Raw genomic sequence first — 20,000 nt, 5'->3', positions numbered from 1 at the left:
TGGTGGTTGTTACAGTAGTAGTAGTAGTAGTAGTAGTAGTAGTAGTAGTAGTAGTGCTGGTGGTGGTGGTGATGGTGACAGTGGTAGAAAAACAGCAGTGTGTAACTACTAGTATAACGAACAACAACAACAACAACAACAACAACAACAACAACAACAACAACAACAACAACAAGAACAACAACAACAACAACCAAGAATAAACAATGAGGAACATCAACAGTAAGGGAGGTTAGACTGGTTGTGGTCGTGGTGGTGGTAGTGGCAGTGATAGTGGTGGTGGTGGTGGTGGTGTGATAACAAAAACTGTCATTATAGCCAGTAATAAGAGCATAAATAAGCTGTGTAAATGTCAGCAATGGAGAAGGAAGAAAAGAGAAAAAAAAAAAAAAGAGGGAAAATGAAAAGTAAACACAATCATTCTTTCATCAAACAATGGGATCAAGTTTACGTTGATTGAGTGTTTCTTTTGTAGTATCATTCAAATGTTTCACAAAGATCAAACAGTCTCCACTAATTAAGAGCATAAGCCAATTACCTGAACGTGACTCACTCTTAATAATACCCAAAACCTTAACTAAAAGCAAAGCGCATTCAAACTAACCTATATTCGTATTCGGAAACCTTTTTTTACCCAACCACTGATTTGCGGAGAATAAACAGTACTTGACAAATCTCTTAACATATGCCAGTGCTTCTTCCCATCCCCTCTTTCTGTTGACTGTGCAACGTGTTTTATTTATTTATTTATCTATTTATTTTATGTCCTGGCCTATAGCGTCTGTAGGTAACTTGAAGAGTATTGGAAGCACTGTTAAGCTTTCACCCATCAGTAGCTTAGGCAATTTTATTTATAGTGGTACACATATTACGGCCCATATCACCACCCAAGCGCATCTTTGTTTTTTTTTTTTTTTTTTTTACATTACAAGGGCACTGGCCAAGGGAAAACAAAGTGTTGGAAAAAAAAAAATCCCGCTGGTTGCCAGGCCCTGTTAAGAGGAAAGTAGAAAGAAAAACAAAAAATCTAAAAGGAGGGTCCAGTTAACGTAAGAGGTGTCTTGACACTCCTCTTTTGAAAGAGTTTAAGTCATAGGCAGGTGGAAATACAGACACAGGTAGAGAGTTCCAGAGTTTACCAGTGTAGGGAATGAAGGAGTGAAGATACTGGTTAACTCTTGCATTAGGAAGATGGACAGAATAGGGATGAGAAGAAGTAGAGAGTCTTGTGCAGCGAGGCCGCAGGAGGGGGAAGGCATGCAGTTAGCAAGTTCAGAAGAGCAGACAGCATGAAAACAGCGGTAGAAGACAGATAAAGATGCAACATTGCGGCGGTGACTTAAAGAATCAAGACAGTCAGTTAGAGGAGAAGAGTTGATAAGACGAAAAGCTTTAGATTCCACCTTGTTTAGTAAAGCTGTGTGTGGATCCCCCAGACATGAGAGCCATACTCCATACACGGGCGGATAAGGCCCTTGTACAGAGCAAGCAGCTGGGAGGGAGAGAAAATGGACGAAGACGCCATAGGACACCTAACTTCTTGGAAGCTGATTTAGCAAGAGTAGAGATGTGAAATTTCCAGTTTAGATTTTTAGTGAAGGATAGACCGAGTGTGTTTAATGTAGAGGAGAGGGGAAGTTGAGTGTTATTGAAGAAGAGAGGATAGTTGTGTGGAAGGTTATGTCGAGTAGATAGTTGTAGAAATTGAGTTTTTGAGGCATTGAACAAAACCAGGTTTTCTCTGCCCCAATCAGAAACAAGTGAAAGATCAGAAGTTAGGCGTCCCATAGCATCTTGAGTCATTTAATTGTTGTTGGGTTGGGCGTCTGTTGAACGCTGTTGAATAATGCAGGGTGGTATCATAATAACTTGTATTCAAAAGCTCACGGAAGATAAACTATATATACTTACTAAATCTATTAATTAAGGTCTACCGATGACTTTCCCGTCTCTTTTGTAAACTATGTAACTGCCCGATTTATTGTTTATTTTTGTTTTGTTTTAGCCTTCATATGAACTGAAATATTTCCTGGAGAAGCATCGAGACATCTCCAAAGATACATTTGTACGCTTGATCGGAGTGCCTATTCTATCTTTTTTTTTTTTTTTTTTTACGGCAAATAAAGTAGTCTCTAACTTTTCGTGAAACTCTTATTATTATAAAGTCTCTCTCTCTCTCTCTCTCTCTCTCTCTCTCTCTCTGGTTGCTACAAAATCACTTCCTATGAACATTAATTGCTCCAAAACCACTTCCGCTAACTTTTCTTTCCTCGCATGAACCTTAAGGTTAATTGCCTCATCTAAACCTTCTAGCCTTGCTGATTCAATTACTGAACTTGATAACTGTCATTACCACGTTTTCCCACACCACACGTCCCACAAACAGGCTGGCGTCACCACTGCACATCAAATCCTCTCCCTCCAGTCCTCTTGCATCGTTCAGTAACATATACACTTTCGAAGCTTCACAAAATCACCTATTATTAATCGAAAAAGGAGTAAACGAAGATATATTTCGAGTTAATGAGTAGCTCGTACTTATCTAAACTCTTCAGTACATGCTCTTCCTCTTCAGTCCTCTTACCATGTTCGGCAATATATACATTTACATACATTTTTGAAGCTTCACAAAATCACATTATTAATCCTGTTGTTCTCAAAAACTGTGCTTCCGAACTCGCTCACTGCCTGGTCAAACTCTTTCATCTGTGTCTCTCTACTTCTATTTATCCTTCTTGCTGGAAGTTTGCTCACATTCAACCTGTCCCTAAAAAAGGTGACCACTCCAATCCTTCTAACTACCGCCCTATAGCTTTGATTTCCTGCCTTTCTAAAGCCTTTGAGTCTATCCTTAATAGGAAGATAATGAGGCATCTATCAGCTCACAACCTTCTCTCTGATTGCCAGTATGGTTTCCGTAAAGGCAGATCTACTGGTGATCTTCTTACTTTCCTAACTGAATCTTGGTCATCCTCTTTTAGGGACTTCGGTGAAACCTTTGCTGTCGGCCTTGACATATCGAAAGCCTTCGATAGAGTCTGGCACAAATCTTTAATTTCTAAACTACCCTCCTACGGATTCTATCCTTCTCTCTGTACCTTCATCTCCAGTTTCCTTTCCGATCGTTCTATTGCTGCTGTAGTAGACGGTCACTGTTCTTCCCTAAAACTATCAACAGTGGTGTTCCACAGGGTTCTGTCCTATCACCCACTCTCTTTCTATTATTCATCAATGATCTCCTAAATCTGACTCAATGCCCTATCCACTCCTATGCTGATGATACCACCTTGCATTATTCAACAGCGTTCAACAGACGCCCAACCCAACAACAATTAAATGACTCAAGGCGAGATGCTATAGGACGCCTAACTTCTGATCTTTCACTTGTTTCTGATTGGGGCAGAGAAAACCTGGTTTTGTTCAATGCCTCAAAAACTCAATTTCTACAACTATCTACTCGACATAACCTTCCAGACAACTATCCTCTCTTCTTCAATAACACTCAACTTCCCTCTCCTCTACATTAAACACACTCGGTCTATCCTTCACTAAAAATCTAAACTGGAAATTTCACATCTCTACTCTTGCTAAATCAGCTTCCAAGAAGTTAGGTGTCCTGTGGCGTCTTCGTCCATTTTCTCTCCCTCCCAGCTGCTTGCTCTGTACAGGGCCTTATCCGCCCGTGTATGGAGTATGGCTCTCATGTCTGGGGGATCCACACACAGCTTTACTAAACAAGGTGGAATCTAAAGCTTTTCGTCTTATCAACTCTTCTCCTCTAACTGACTGTCTTGATTCTTTAAGTCACCGCCGCAATGTTGCATCTTTATCTGTCTTCTACCGCTGTTTTCATGCTGTCTGCTCTTCTGAACTTGCTAACTGCATGCCTTCCCCCTCCTGCGGCCTCGCTGCACAAGACTCTCTACTTCTTCTCATCCCTATTCTGTCCATCTTCCTAATGCAAGAGTTAACCAGTATCTTCACTCCTTCATTCCCTACACTGGTAAACTCTGGAACTCTCTACCTGTGTCTGTATTTCCACCTGCCTATGACTTAAACTCTTTCAAAAGAGGAGTGTCAAGACACCTCTTACGTTAACTGGACCCTCCTTTTAGATTTTTTTGTTTTTTCTCTTTCTCCTACTTTCTTCTTAACAGGGCCTGGCAACCAGCGGGATTTTTTTTTTTGCAGCACTTTGTTTTCCCTTGGCCGGTGCCCTTGTAATGTAAAAAAAAAAAAAAAAAAAAAAAAAAAAAAAAAAAATCAAAGGAGTAAACGAAGGTAAAATGCTGGTTGAAGAATACCTAGGACATATCTTACCTCTTCAGTACAACACGTTCTTTCTTTCCAGTCCTCTTGATCCGTTCAGCAACAAATACACGTTCAAAGTTTCATCAGTTCATCTATCGTCAATCATGAAAGGTAGTACACGGAGATACATTGCTAGTTGATAAGTAGCTTGACATATTTTTAACGTCTTCAATAAAACACGTTCTCTCTCCACTCCTCTTGACACGTGCAGCAACCTATACACTTTCGAGGCATCATAAAAATACTTGTTATTAATGACGAAAGGAGTAGACAGAGGTATAATGCTGGTTGATGAGCAACTAGGACATTTTTAACGCCTTCAGTATAACAATAATCATCTTAAAGTCAATCTTGTTTTTAATAGTATCCAGAGTTAAAATTAACTATTGTTGTGGTACTCAAAGGGTTAAAACAAAAATATTATTTAAATAGTGTACTGATCCCTGTTTTTCTTTTAGAATGTGGTAGATTACTGAATATTTCGTATCCATTATTTCTTTGTCCCCAATGTTACGTAAATAGTCATTATTATTATTACTATTAACAGAAGAGTAATTTGACACACTTGAGTCAATGCTCTTCTGTGTGTCTCTATGTACCAAGTTCTCAGATGCCTCTCTTTTATTCCTTGTTTTCAATGGTAAACAATTATTCATATTATCATTAACAGAAGAGCAATCTGTCACACTTATTCTCCATGCCATTTAGTATAAAGTCCTGTGATGTGTCTATTAAATACGTCCTCTGATGCCTCTCTATTATTCCCTGTCTTCGAAGATAAATACAGTCATTACCAATAGACGAGTAACTACCTACACTGACTTTCATTGCCTTTAGAGCTTTCCCTCAGTATATTATTCATTGTCTCTAACGGTGAGTGCAGTTATTATTAACAGACGAGTAACTTGCCTAGCTCACTTCCAATGCGTTTGAAGCTTTCCCTCAGTATTTACTCTTGTGATGTGCTCAGAGTTTTTTAGTCGCCGGGTTTCCTACTTTAGTTATCAAGTTCAATTGTTTATGTTTACTGGGGACACTAATTTTCTCCGCCTCTGTCTTTGATCTGCAGGTTTACGATCGTCAATTTTTTTTCTTTCCTTTTCGTATACCAGTTAATAAAAGTTGTTTTGAAGTTTGAGTGGTGTCAATTTTTGTTTCTCCTCTCTCTATCCGTGCCTGTTGCAGTCTGTGTGTTTCTGTTTTTCTGTTCCTTATCAGTTCGTCTGTTTTTCTGTCTAACGTTGTTTGCCTAACTGTCCGACTATCTCTGTTTATATGGTTGTTTCTGCCTGTTTGTTTCTGCCTGCTACCGGTCTCCTTGTTTATATGTCAGGCAGTCTATCCGTCCGTTAGCGTATCTTCTTATCTTATCCTTTTCTGTCTATCTGTCACCCTGTATGACTAAATGTAAGCCTATACTTGTTGGTCAAAATGTCTGTCAATGTCTCTTCTGGTAAATTAATCTGTCTACTTGATCATCTCGTCACTGTCTGTCTGCCAGTTTTCTGTCTCTTCGTCAGCTGTCTCCCTACTTGGCTATATCTGTCTACCTGCCTTTTTGTCTGCCTGTCTTGCTGTATCCCTACTTAATCAATTGTTGTTTACTTGTTAGCTCTCTAACTGTAGTAATATTTTATCTAGCCTTCTCATTCTCCCAAGTCCGTCTACCTTCCTGTTTCTAAATGTTGCCGTTGTCTTCTCTAATCTCATTTGTGGTTCATCGTCTGTCTGTTTCTATGTCTGCTCTGACTATCCGTCTCTGTTTATCTGCGTGAGAGAGAGAGAGAGAGAGAGAGAGAGAGAGAGAGAGAGAGAGAGAGAGAGAGAGAGAGAGAGAGAGAGAGAGAGAGAGAGAGAGAGAGAGAGAGAGAGAGAGAGAGAGAGAGAGAGAGAGAGTGTACGGCCCATAATCACACTTTCATTTACAAGCAAAGTTATTTTCAATGTTCTCCGCCTCCGCCACTCCCATCCTGCACTCCTGGTCATTTCTTGCAGTTATCTCTTCCTTCCATCCTTCCTCTTTCTTAAATCTACTCGCTCTCATTCCTTTCTCTCTCGTTATCCTCGTAATTTCTTCCATTTATCTTTCCCTGCCTTCCTTCCTCCCTCTTCCTGTAACTTACTCACTCTCATTTCTTCTTCCAATATCCCTCCTGGTATCAAGAGAGAGAGAGAGAGAGAGAGAGAGAGAGAGAGAGAGAGAGAGAGAGAGAGAGAAATTGTTATTGTATTTATTTTCATTATTACCACCATCATCACCACCAGTACTCTACAGAATTCCGCTACAGGACAAATGCCTCATCTAATATGTGTTCTTTTACCGTGCGTACAGTGTCATTCTTCCCCGACATGCCATCACGGTGGTACCTATACACAGTCCCCTTCCTTTACATCTGTATTTGTGAGTTCTTTATCTTTTATGTCGTATGCCAGGGCCAGGTTGTCACGTTAACGTTAAGCCATTACTGTAAACATATATAATCAATAAAAATACACTTACAAATCTATAAATATGTCGATAAACGAGTCTTCACCAAGAACTAAAATAAAAAAACAAGGACACGTACAAGCTATTTACAAAGGATATATATATCTGAATACGAGTAAATTATACAAAGAGCCTTAAGGTGAAGACTACATAAATTATCAAAATGAGGATGCGAGGAATCTTTTTCGGTTCATTTTTTTTTCCGTGAGTTATGAGAGTGAGAAATATACAGTATAGACTTCCCTACGGACGAGACTTGCTGTTCATCTTCGATTCTTTATGTGGCAGCACGCAATATAATGGATGTGCTGATTACACGCTACTTCTTGCATTCCAGGAGAGTCAATATTTGTCAACAGAGTACCCGACCAGTGGATGTTGCTGTTAATATATACTACACTATACTAACCTGACCAAACCTAGCATTTTCGACTACTACTACTACTACTACTACTACTACTACTGCAACTACTACTATACTAACTTAAACTACCAATACTTCTACTAGCGCTTCTATTATTACTACTGCTACTACTACTACTATTACTACTACTACCACCACTACCACTACTGTTACCACTACCATTACCACTATCACCACCACTACTACTACTACTACTACTACTACTACTACTATACTAACTTAAGCTACCACTACTAAAATTATTACTATTTTACCTACCACTACTTATTCTACTACTACTACTACTACTACTACTACAATAACTTAACTTACCACTACTTCTACTACTACTATTTCTACCACTGTACTAACTTACCACTATTACTACTACTACTACCACTACTACTATACTAACTTAACCTACTACTACTAAAATTACATCACAACCAAAATAACAACAACAACAACTATTACTCTCTCTCTCTCTCTCTCTCTCTCTCTCTCTCTCTCTGTCTCACCTTGATCTCGTCAAAAGTGACTGGCGTGGTTCTGAAGCGGCCACTGCGGTTCATTTTCTTCTTGATGGCTCGCTTGTAGGCGTGCGGGTGCGTCTCTACCACACGGCTCAGGCGGGACAGCGGCTCGGGGTACACCGCGTCCACCTCCCGCCTGTAATCCTTCGGCGGAGTGGCAGCCATGGTGTTTACTGAAGGTGGGTTCTTTTCTGTGAAGTTACGAGGTGTTTGAGGTACCGCTTAGTCTTCGGCGACTAGGATGGGTATATAGTTCGTATAAGGGGGAGAATTGGGGAGAAATGGTTTGGTTGAGTGGTTTGAATGGGAAGGAATGTTTTTTTTTATGGGTTTTGAGGGGGGTTGATGGGTTATCTGTGGTCTCGAGTGTGAAGGTGGTGTTGAGTGGAGTGAGGAAGGAGTCTGGTTAATTCCCTCGTTTCACTGCTTAATTCTTCAGTTTTATTTTTTTTTCTCTCTCTCTCTCTCCCCTTGATGTTCTATTGCTAGTTTTTTTTTTTTTTTTTGTCCACCTCTTTTCCTGAGTCAGCTCGTTAAGTACTTTTTACTCTTATGAAACTCTTTGGTCTCTCATTTCATTTACGACTCTTACATTAAATTTTCAGTTTCGTGTTATTTACGATTACAGATCACTACCACTATTGTCTTTTTTCTTTCTTGCCTCTTTTAGATGTCACTTGTTCCACTTTTACTTTTATATTTCGTCACTTCTTACTGTTACTGAATGTCGTTACCACTTGTCTTCTCACGTCGTTTGGAAGCTGTTCTGTGCCTCTCTATGAACACTCTCTCCTTGCGTTGCCTTTCCAAAGACAGCAACGGCAGAATAAACACAGGCCACGATTCACGACACTATTATTATCACTGGTACTTCCTTCCTTCCTTCCTTCCTTCGTTGCATTCACTTCTTCACTACCTTTCTCTTCTCTACGGTAGCCTTTATTGCTCTCCCCTCTGCTTTGCTCTGCTTGTCACTTCACTTCCCACACCAACACGCACTGATACACCAGCGGTTGTTGCTCTTCATTGCCTCCCAACGCTCTCTTTCTATCCTTCCTGCTGCTGCTTCATGTTTCCGCTTCCTCTCAGTCCTCCAGCCATCACCACGCTGCCTCCATCGCCGCTGCATTTACCTCATCTGTCTCCCCCTCCCTTCTCCTTCCTCCTCCTCCTCCTCCTCCTCCTCCTCGTCTACTTCCTCCCGCAGCCGCACTACCAGCAGCGCCCACCTGGTCCTCTGCTCAGTACATCCGTTAGTGGAATGAGGAGGAAGGTGGATGGGAAGTGAAGGTGCATGCGAGGCTGTGCTGGTGGTGGTGGTGGTGGTGGTGGTGGTGGTGGTAGTAGTGAGTTAAGCTTCTCTTTGATCTTGAATATTGTAGGCCTTTTTTTTCACTTTTCTTTCATGTTTTTTCTCTTTATTCTTCTTTTCTGTAAGGCGAAGATCAAATGTGAGAGATTAATAATATAAATAGTGACAGTTTTTTCTTAAAACTATTATGTATTATAATTCAGTCATTCTCTCTCTCTCTCTCTCTCTCTCTCTCTCTCTCTCTCTCTCTCTCTCTCTCTCTCTCTCTCTCTCTCTCTCTCTCAAAACAAACTATGTGACTACCTTCCCTTGCACACACACACACACACACACACACACACACACACACACACACACGCACGCACACGTCACTCCAGTGCTTCGAGTTAGCTTATGATAGAGAACAGATGGAAGGTACGAAGAACACGACGAAGAAAACATGACGAAGACGAGGAGGAGCAAGAGGAAAAGGAGGAGAAAGAGGACGAGGACGAGGACGAGGAGGAGGAGGAGGAGGAGTTGAAGACATAATTTGTAGAAAAATGGAAGCGAACTTAATGTAATTGTATTTATTGTATAGACAAGAAAGGACTTGTCTTTTGAAACATTCGGTTCAAGCCTACAATAATTAGTCTTGTTCTTATGACCAGCTCCTTTTTCTCTAGTGATGATGCCGAAGCAATGTTAACTTACCATTCACAGTTATTTGGTATGTTTGCCACAACTCACTAACCAATCTGGGGCATTTATCGTTCTTCAGTCATACCCAATTCTTCATACATCATACTGGCTGAAAATTGCAACACATATTTTATCCCTTTCCTTCTTCTGGTTGCTTATAAGGACTTCCTACATTGTCTTTAGTGCTGTGAATTGCGTATCGCAGAGAAAGTACTGATCTATCACCAGCAGCACTTGAGAATGAACCCAGGGACTCCCATTAGAGCTGGTTATACTAGCGCACGGAGATTCTTTTGGGTGTTTATAAAGATTTCCTACATTGCGTTTTAGTGCTGTGAATCGTTGCATATTAAAGAAAAGTGTAGAACTATCACTAGTATCATTCAAATACCTGTGAGAAAGAACCCAGGGACCCACACTATTATAGAGCTTTTTAAACAAGTGGAGATTTGACGCCGAAACGTTTCAGAATACGATCATAGACTGTTAGTGAGTGGAGTCCATCTCATGCTTGATTCGTTAATGCCCTGCGCGAGCCTTCCTATCTCCACTTGGGGAGCGGGAAGGAGATAGCAGACACGGAAGGGAAGGGAGACGGGAGAGGCGGAGGAGTGGTCAGAAGAGAAGTGAGAAGAAACGAAGATTTGAATGTATGAAAGAAATAATGTTTTGGTTAACTCCTACGTTACTGGAACAGACGAGGGTTTGAAATGGTAAAGTTTTATGTAGCGAGGCCGTGAGAGGGTCATAAGTAAACCTTTTTTTTTTTCCCTTTCCTTAACGTTCTGAGGACATTCTAGGTGCTTATACAGGTTTTGTACATTGCTTTCAGTCTTTCAATAAGTGCTGCAAATTTTTCAAGAGGACCAGACAAATCAGGTTACTTCATGACACAAGCCTGTCATCTTATGAGAACCGCCGCGTGTATCTCTCTACTGTAGCATTCACAAAAATACATTCTATTTTAAGATGGAATAAAAAAAAAATATGAGTCGTTTTTATCTTCACTACTTTTAAACAAACTGTAATGGAAGTAATTGTATGGCGGAAGTGGTTCAAAGGTGCACGCATTCGTGACTAGTGGTAATATTGACAATATCTCACCAACAACAGCGTGGATATACACCATGAGTGGCCCAAACAGTAATATTCGTGACCTTTAAAAATAACTCCTTACGAAAAATCATGCCCTTCCAGACTACGAACCTTAAGTCTTTGGCCAGTATTCAGAAACGATTTTGCTCTCTCACCGCGACTATTTTCAAAGGTCACAGAGAGGACTAACTGGATTCTTAAGAGTGTTTACCTGTTAATGAATACATAAATTTTGTTAATCTGTCACTAGAACAGTAAAAAAACACCTTTAAAAACCAGTTACTTTAGGTAGGATGTTTTTTTTTTATGTAAGAGGTACAACTGGCTAAGGGAAAAAAAAATGTGATAAAGAAAGACCCACTGAGGTGCCGATCCCTAAAAAAGTGAAAAGGAAAGGGGACTCGTTGGTCAGTATAGATGTCATCATATATTTGCAACGTAATAAGGGTGCAGCGCAGAAATGTTTCAGAATATGGTACTTTAAACGAGGGAGAAATTGGCGATTATCCACCGTGTTCAGCGTTCCATGCAAGGCCTCGCAGACTGGGAGCAGGAGGCAGAAGCTACGAGAGTGTTTACCCTTCTTGACTGTCCTTACGAGGCTTTACAACCACGCAGCGGGAAGGAACAGTAAGGAGTTAAGAGTGTATCCTACGAGGCCTCAACACGCTACAACAAAACACTCCCTGGGAACCTTGTCGTGTCGCGAATCGTAACACTGAGGGCCTCGTAGTCTTAAACGTTCCCGCATCTTGATTTGACCATTTTCTACCGAGTGTGTTAAGAGATATTTGGGTTGTCAGGAATGTTTCTAATTTAACAAGAATTCTGCATCATCATTAGAGGAAAACACCCGAGATAACCCGATTAATGATGCGGTGGTCTTTTGATCTTTCACTGAGATATGCAACAATTCCCTGTATCTTAATAAACATCTACAAAAGGGAAAAACAAAAGAGTGCAATTTCTTGGCAGCAATATGTTTGGACGTGGTAGTAATACAAAATAGTAGCCAAAAGGTTACTTTTTTTCTCTAATAAGAGACTAGAATGTTTCCGAATAATACTCTACTCAGAAACTCGTAGAAAGGGGCGGTTCTTGGTTCTCTATACCCTTATAGACTGTGACCGAAAGGTTTCATTTGACAATCTGACTCCTTATATTTCAACTGTATAGTGGCATCCTTAATGGAGACCCGTGGGTCGAGAAGGCAACATGAGCCAACGTAAAACACATATCCAGTATTTTGAAAGGCTATATTCTCTCACAAGGGTCTGATCTGTATTACTTCATGCTACTGCAAAGAAATTTGATAATGTGTGAAAGGAGATGAGAGTGTAACGCTGTAAGTATGCGTCTGTAATCATTATATATATATATATATATATATATATATATATATATATATATATATATATATATATATATATATATATATATATATATATATATTATAATTTTTTTTATGTAGGAGAGAAAAAAGTGCTGGTTCTCTAAGAGATAAGTAGGGATTAGCCAAAATTAAGGAGCAGATGTCTTGATACCTGCCTCTTAAAAGAAGTCAAGTCGTAGGAAGACGGAAATACAGAAGCAGGAAGGGAATTCCAGAGTTTACCAGTGTATGAGGTATGAATGATTCAGATTACTGGTTAACTCTTGTGTTAGAGAGTTGGACAGAATAGAGATGAGAGAAAGAAGAAAGGCTTTTGCAGCTAGGCCGCGGGAGGAGGGGAGGCATGCAGTTAGCAAGATCAGTAAAACAGTTACCATGAAAATAGCGATAAAAGATAGAAAGGAATATGACTAAGCTAGCCTGCACAGTTTTTTTTTATTTTATAGTTCTTTAATGTCGAATGTTTTATAGTATGTCGAATGTTTTACAGTACATTTGAGTTATAGGTGTTCATTGTATGGCCCATTTATTCTAACGTTTGATTTTCCGGTAATGTTTTCTATTGAATATCATTTTCCATGATCTTGCAGATGTAGGTTGCTGTGAATATATTTAACGTTTTTTTTTTTCAATTTACAATTTTAATCATTTTTTCTCAACTCTCTATATTATCTTATTAAATACATGTTACGTGCATATGTGTGGATAACAAGTAATGAAATTTACGTTAATTAATGTTGTATTGCGGATCACTGATGTAATTTCTCTTGGATAAAATGTAATTTGTGGCCAATAAACTATCCATATATCTATCTATCTACCCACCTATCTATCTATCTATTTCAGTTATAGGCTCTGTAGTTTATGGGAAGTGTAGATGTTAGTTAGTCTGGCAAAGTTTCTCTTTCCTGTTAATGACACAGAATCCTTGTCAAACGATCAATAGAATCATGAAAAAGGGAAAGAGGAAAACACTCCACCACCTCCGCCACCACTACAACTACTACCGCTGCTGCATTCTTATCGATCACACTGCACACACTAGTGAATAAAAATAACTCAAAAGGTCAGGAGTAACTTGACTATCTATTCCTCTTGGTTTCATGGAGGTTCGTTGCGAAGAAAGGAGAGAGAGAGAGAGAGAGAGAGAGAGAGAGAGAGAGAGAGAGAGAGAGAGAGAGAGAGAGAGAGAGAGAGAGAGAGAGAGAGCGGCAGGGAGGGAAGTGAGGGAGAAACAGGAAAGGAAGGGAAAAACAATGAGGAATGGACAGGGAGGAAGAAAAGGGAGAAACTGTCAGGGAATGAATAAGCAGGGAGTGAATGAAGGAGAGAAGAGATGGAGGGAGGGTGGGTAGGATGAGATAAGGTAGGGAGAGGAGGGAGAGGAGGGAGTGGAGGAAAGCCAGGAGGGAAGGAGGGTCATGGAGGAGATAGCACTGCCATGAACGTTCTGTTAATCAACACACACACACACACACACACACACACACACACACACACACACAGCGCTGCCAACACGCAAAGTGGAGGTGATCCGGGACTCAGAACCGAACCAGTGACGTAATATAAGCACTTCACTATGAAAATATCCAGATGTGCATATACAGAGAGAGAGAGAGAGAGAGAGAGAGAGAGAGAGAGAGCACGTTAACTACACCACAGGCAACACGACATACTGGTTCCTTCAACACCAGGAACCGCCTTCCCAAACAACTCCGCCTCTTATCCCAACTGCTTTTAACACACCCTAGTGGAACTTACTACGTCGGCTCACAAAGGTGTTTTCATGATTGTAGTGATAGTTTGTTTAATAAGGCTTATACATCACCAATACAGAAAATACAAAAAGAGAACCCCGCTAACCATCAATGTGGCCTTTAAAAATGTTCCGTATCAGAGAGCAACGCGTTTCATGACTGTAAATACGAGAACAGATTCAGCGTGACAACCACCCAACAATCAGCAATGTCTGGCCAGTAACAGCACCACCACACCACCAGCGCCTCCACTCGCCTGCAGTCCGCCTGGCACACCTCTGGCGTCACCACCACCACCACTACCTGCACCACCTGACTCAGCCCAACCCCCCTCTGAGATTATTCCCCTCCCCCGTCCCATCCCGCCACACTGCTATTTAAATCAAGGGATAGTGTCGCCGCACCTTGCACCACAACATCAGCGCCAACATTCCTTCGCACATTACCACATTACCGCCAGCTTTTTAAATAGTTTTATTCCTGGAGGAGCAAAGCTTGGGTTACGTCTGGAGGGCGCTAACTGGATATCATCGAATAGCACGATTTTTTTTTTTTTTAACTTCGTATTCCTTAATGTTTCAGCACTTGATCTCAGCTTTTGACAGGGTGTAGTGGAAGTCGCTTTTCCCAAGGGCGCTTTCATGATTCAAGCGATAGGAAGTGAAGGGAAGTGGGTGCAGGAAACACTGTCCAAGGAATGAATCAGGGTTTTTCCGAGTGCTTTCGTGATTCTAGCGATAGGAAGTGAAGGGAAGTGAATGAAGGAAACACTGTCTGAAGAATGAGTGGCTAACTAGTTTCGCTTTAGCTTCTTCACATGCGTATTGTTAACAGTCCTCACAGTCTAGCGATAGTTCTGCACCACTATCGAGCGAAAAAGTACACCCACATGAATCCCGACTAGTCATATCTGTGGTATAGTCTTTAAGGTTAGGAAATCAACTTCTGGGTGATCTGATTTGTCTACACTAATCTATACTAATCAATGTTACTCGAAAGAATATTGGCACGACATGAAAGACGAAAGTATAAGCTCTACGTACGATAAATCCCAACGATATGACGTTTTTCTCTGGTAGCGAGTTTAGTGTACGACGTGAATGTTTATACTCGTTACTGTGAATGTGAAAAAGATACAATTTCATACACACACACACACACACACACACACCCTCAGTCATTATGTATAGAAATCAATTGTGGAAGCGCCACACTGCAGCCTCCTCCCTTCCCTCCCCGAGCAACAACCGCCGGGATGAATTCAAGAAACTATTTGTGCTCTCATTTATGACTTCAAAGACCACGGAAATGATTGGTCAGGTTCCCATGAGAGTTTTCCTACTGATGGTGCAGAGGCCTTATTAAACTATCTCCAAAATCTGGAAAAGACTCGGAAACTACAAATAACTTCTCAATGATGTCGAGTTTGCTATTTCGATTTTGAAAAGTTGGTACGGTTTTCCTTAGAGTTTTAAATCATAAATGCTTTAAATTCAGTGTTCTGTATTTTCCTTCCTCATTTATTCTTCTACTTCTTATATACTACCTTCTCCATTCTTTATTGATGTCACCTTCTTTCTTACGTGTTCCATTTCCTCTTGATTCTCGGATTACAGCTGTTCAAGTTTTATGTTTAGCTGATGTAAGTCTTGGTTGTGAATGTAGGTGTCATGAATTAAGGTTCTTCATGAATGCTTTTAATGTCCCATAATTGGATTTGCTCATTAACGCATTGCACTTTGTTTTAAACCTTTTCGTAAAGCAGTCATTCTTCCTTTACTAAAATTACTACTACTACTACTATTACACTCTACTACTACTACTACTACTACTACTACTATTACCATTACTACAATAAGTAAGTACTAACACTGCTACCCCTAACTACTACTACTACTACTACTGTTATTACTACCACTACCACCACCACCACTACCACTACCACCCTACCACTACTACTACTACTACGACTACCATAGTTGTAGGTTCACTGAGCATTCGTGAACACGTGTGAGGAAGCTGACAACAAGGCCAACCAATGAATATTTTAAGGAGAAAGAAAACAACAATGAGGAGGAGGAGGAAAATCGTGTGTGTGTGTGTGTGTGAGTGTATGTGTGTGTAAAGAAAACAACAATGAGGAAGAGGAGGAAAATCTTGTGTGTATGTGTGTGTGTGTGTGTGTGTGTGTGTGTGTGTGTGTGTGTGTGTGTGTGTGTGTGTGTGTGTGTGTGTGTCCTTCCTCCTCCTCATTTTCTTCCTGAACTTCTTTTTCCTCCTTTTCCTCCTTTTCCTTTTGCTGTTTCTCTCTTCCTCCTCCTCCATTTACAGCTAACTCCCCAAGACTATCCCTCCCTACCTCTCTCTCCCTCCCTCCCTCCCTCCCTCAACTCTGCATGAAGTGACAACAAACAAACAAGTGAACAACTAAACACATGCACAACCCAACCTTGCTCCTTTCATTCCTGTGTGTGTGTGTGTGTGTGTGTGTGTGTGTGTGTGTGTGTGTGTGTGTGTAAAGCCAAGTAAACTCCCCTCCAGCTTGGTCCAAACGCGCAACACAGAGAGAGAGGGAGGGAGAGAGGGAGGGAAAGAGGAAGGGGGAGGGCAAGGGAGATGTGAGCGAAGGTAACAGGAAATGAGAGAGAAATGTTTGGCGGAGGAAGAAAAGCAGGAAGCAAGGAAGGGAAGGAGGGTAGAAAAAAAAATAGAACACGATTACATTTAAAATTACAAAAGACCCTTGAAACAGTGATACAACTTGTGATAGGAGGTCTAGAATAGCATAGGGGAAGGCACCATCCTTACCCACCGACCCATAAAGTTTGCTATGCTATACAAACATTTGGGAAGAGAAGGAAATGGGACGCAGTGGGGGGAGACGAAAGTAGTAAAGGCATAACTATGAGAAATAAGTTGCTGTTATAGTAGTAATTGTTGCTGTTGTTGTTGTTGTTGTTTGTGGTGAGGTGGTGGTGGTGGTGGTGGTAGGTGGTAGTGGTGGTGGTGGTGTAAGTAAGACGAAAAATAAATTGTCAAGACATACATGAAATTAAACGGCAAAAGTAATGAATAAATACAGTAAATAAAATTAAAATAGATGAATAAATAAATAAATAAATGAGACAGAATGTGGAAAAGAAACCGAGAGAAGGTCCATAAAATGCAGAGAGAGAGAGAGAGAGAGAGAGAGAGAGAGAGAGAGAGAGAGAGAGAGAGAGAGAGAGAGTGTCCAATATGTCGATCAGTATATATTGCACCTATTCAATCTCTCTCTCTCTCTCTCTCTCTCTCTCTCTCTCTCTCCTGGCTGAGTCACGTCGCTCCGTAATGATGTCACGCCAGTTTCGGTGACGTCACAGTACCAAGCGCATATAGACTGACCTGCTTCTTGGCGCCAACAGCTCTGAGGGGCTTCCTCTGTATGTATGTATGTATGTGTGTGTGTGTGTGTGTGTGTGTGTGTGTGTGTGTGTGTGTGTGTGTGTTAGTAGTGGTAATGTTGTAGCAGTAAGAGTAGTACTAAAAATAAGTAAATTTTGAAAAGTAATCTTATGATAATAGTAGTAGTAGTAGTAGTAGTAGAAGTAGTAGTAGTACTAGTAGTAGTAGTAATAGTAGTAATAAAAGTAGTAGTAACAGTAGTACTAACAGTAGAAGTAACAGTAACAGTAACAGAAGCAGTAACAGCAGCAGTAGTAGCAGCAGCAGCAGCCAACACAAGCAGCAGGAGGAGCAACTAACACCCCCAGCAGTAGCACCACCACCACCACCAGTAACAGCAGTAAAAACAACGCAGCTATGAAGGAAGCCGGTGAAAGACACGAAAAGAAGAGGTTATGGGGAAGAAAGAACAAAAAGGCCCTCTAAGTGGTGATCACTGTAATACGTAGCGGCAGTATTAATAGCAACACTAACAGAAGAAATGACGACGGTGGTGGTGGTGGTGGTGGTGGTAGCGATATAGAGAACAATACACTATATAACGTATAATGAAGGTTTGTCAGACTGTCATTACTATTCATTTATCTCGCGCCGCAGCCAGATCACCGTGCCTCGTTTCACTTCACCAGTAGTCTCTCTTTAATTTCATTCATGATACCAAGAGAGAGAGAGAGAGAGAGAGAGAGAGAGAGAGAAATATTAATAGTAGTTAATTTTATCTTATTCTTCAATATTATGCTCTCTCTCTCTCTCTCTCTCTCTCTCTCTCTCTCTCTCTCTCTCTCTCTCTCTCTCTCTCTCTCTCTCTCTCTCTCTCTCTCTCTCTCTCTCTCTCTCTCTCTCTCTCTAACCCAGTCTTTTCTAAAACTTCTAAGACTATCTCTCTCTCTCTCTCTCTCTCTCCCCCAGTCTTTTCTAAAACTTAAGACTCTCTCTCTCTCTCTCTCTCTCTCTCTCTCTCTCTCTCTCTCTCTCTCTCTCTCTCTCTCTCTCTCTCTCTCTCCCAGTCTTTTCTAAAACTTAAGACTCTCTCTCTCTCTCTCTCTCTCTCTCTCTCTCTCTCTCTCTCTCTCTCTCTCTCTCTCTCTCTCTCTCTCTCTCTCTCTCTCTCTCTCTCTCTCTCTCTCTCTCTCTCTCTCTCTCTCTCTCTCTCTCTCTCTCTCTCTCTCTCTCTCTCTCCCAGTCTTTCCTAAAACTTCTAAGACAACACACACACACACACACACACACACACACACACACACACACACACACACACACACACACACACACACACACACACACACACCTTTCCTGGCACTCTGTGGGCCTGATCTACCTAACTTATCCGGTGAGTGGACGAGAACCTGCTCTTCACTCCACCTGGTTGCCTCTTCCACCTGCACCTCACGCCAAACACTCCACAGATGTCTTATTTTCCCTCTCTTTCTTCCACTCTTTTCTTCCCACATCTCTCACATATCTATTCCTTTCTTCTCGCACTCTTATTTCCTTGTCGTTTTTCCCATTTCTTTGTCATTTCGTTTTTCTTTCGCTCCACTACATTTACTTCCTTTTCTCATCTTTCATTATAAGCATCATTGACAATACGCAACACTAAAAGAAGTACGTTTTCTTATTAGCAGCTACAAGAATGGGGGAAGGAAGTGGTTAGTTTAGGGTTTTTTAATGGTAAGCCAGTGTGGTGTTCGAGATTCACTCGTAGAACAAAAGATCTCAAGAGTGGTCTGTGATCTAGAAGTGATGTGTCCGATAATATTTCACCAAGAAAAAAATAAATAAACTACAATGGATATGAAGCGACGATTTTGTCTCTTTAATTTCAGAACAGGAAATTGAAAATAAAAGATGTATATGTACTGTACGTAGATGACTAATTAATGGAAGTACTCGTTAACAACTCAAAATAACATAATCATTGATCACAACACATAAAACATAAAACTTAATGAACAAGCTAACCAAACAACCAACCAACTGTAACTACCCTTAACTACTTCTCTCGCTCCCTAGCAGTGTGTTTATCTCCCTGCTACAACCTCAAGTCCGCTTGCATGTCCATACTCTGTCGCGGTTTTCCTTAACAGTAAATCTTCCGATGTATTGCCAGTCACCTTACACTTCACAACTTCGATACACGTAAAAGTAGCAGGTTACAAGACTTCTGGTGGCGACCGTCCCTGCCTATGTGTCTGTCTGCCTGTCCGAGTATGAGGTGAAGGAGTACGAGTGACCTGAAGGCCCTCTAGCGGTCAAGTAGTCGCGTAACATCAAAGAATCTGGCTTATTATAGTCGCTCACTCGATTCTGGAGAAGAGGTGTCTTGACGCGAGGGAACAAGACGCCAGCAGAAATAGAAAAGAGCGGCGGACATTAGACAAAGAATACTGGAAAAATATATACATTTAAGAAAGGAGCGTGTATGATAAAGGTAATTAAAGAAGTTGATGCAAATGTCAGAGACTGGATTGAGTAAATGGAGACGTTAAGAAGGAAGGAAAGTAATGGAATTTGAAAACGAATAATGGAACAGTGTATGTACGTCAAAGGAAAGGAAATGAAAAGAAAATACTGGATTGAGTA

The 20,000-nt window shown here is 40.8% G+C and overlaps 1 protein-coding gene across 1 annotated transcript in view; it reads right to left on the bottom strand.

The window, feature by feature from the left end:
* Positions 1–20,000, bottom strand: part of LOC123503545 — a 59,733-nt gene that overhangs the window by 20,522 nt on the left and 19,211 nt on the right. Inside the window, exon 2 of the mRNA XM_045253398.1 lies at positions 7,721–9,166. Coding sequence (XP_045109333.1) covers positions 7,721–7,900 — 180 coding nt within the window. The 5' untranslated portion in view covers positions 7,901–9,166. The remainder of the gene's footprint in view (positions 1–7,720; positions 9,167–20,000) is intronic.

The sequence above is a fragment of the Portunus trituberculatus genome, chromosome 14, assembly GCF_017591435.1.
Source record: "Portunus trituberculatus isolate SZX2019 chromosome 14, ASM1759143v1, whole genome shotgun sequence".
NCBI classification, from domain to species: domain Eukaryota; kingdom Metazoa; phylum Arthropoda; class Malacostraca; order Decapoda; family Portunidae; genus Portunus; species Portunus trituberculatus.
Note: the sequence above shows the minus strand (reverse complement) of the source record. Positions and strands in the feature narration are given on the sequence as shown.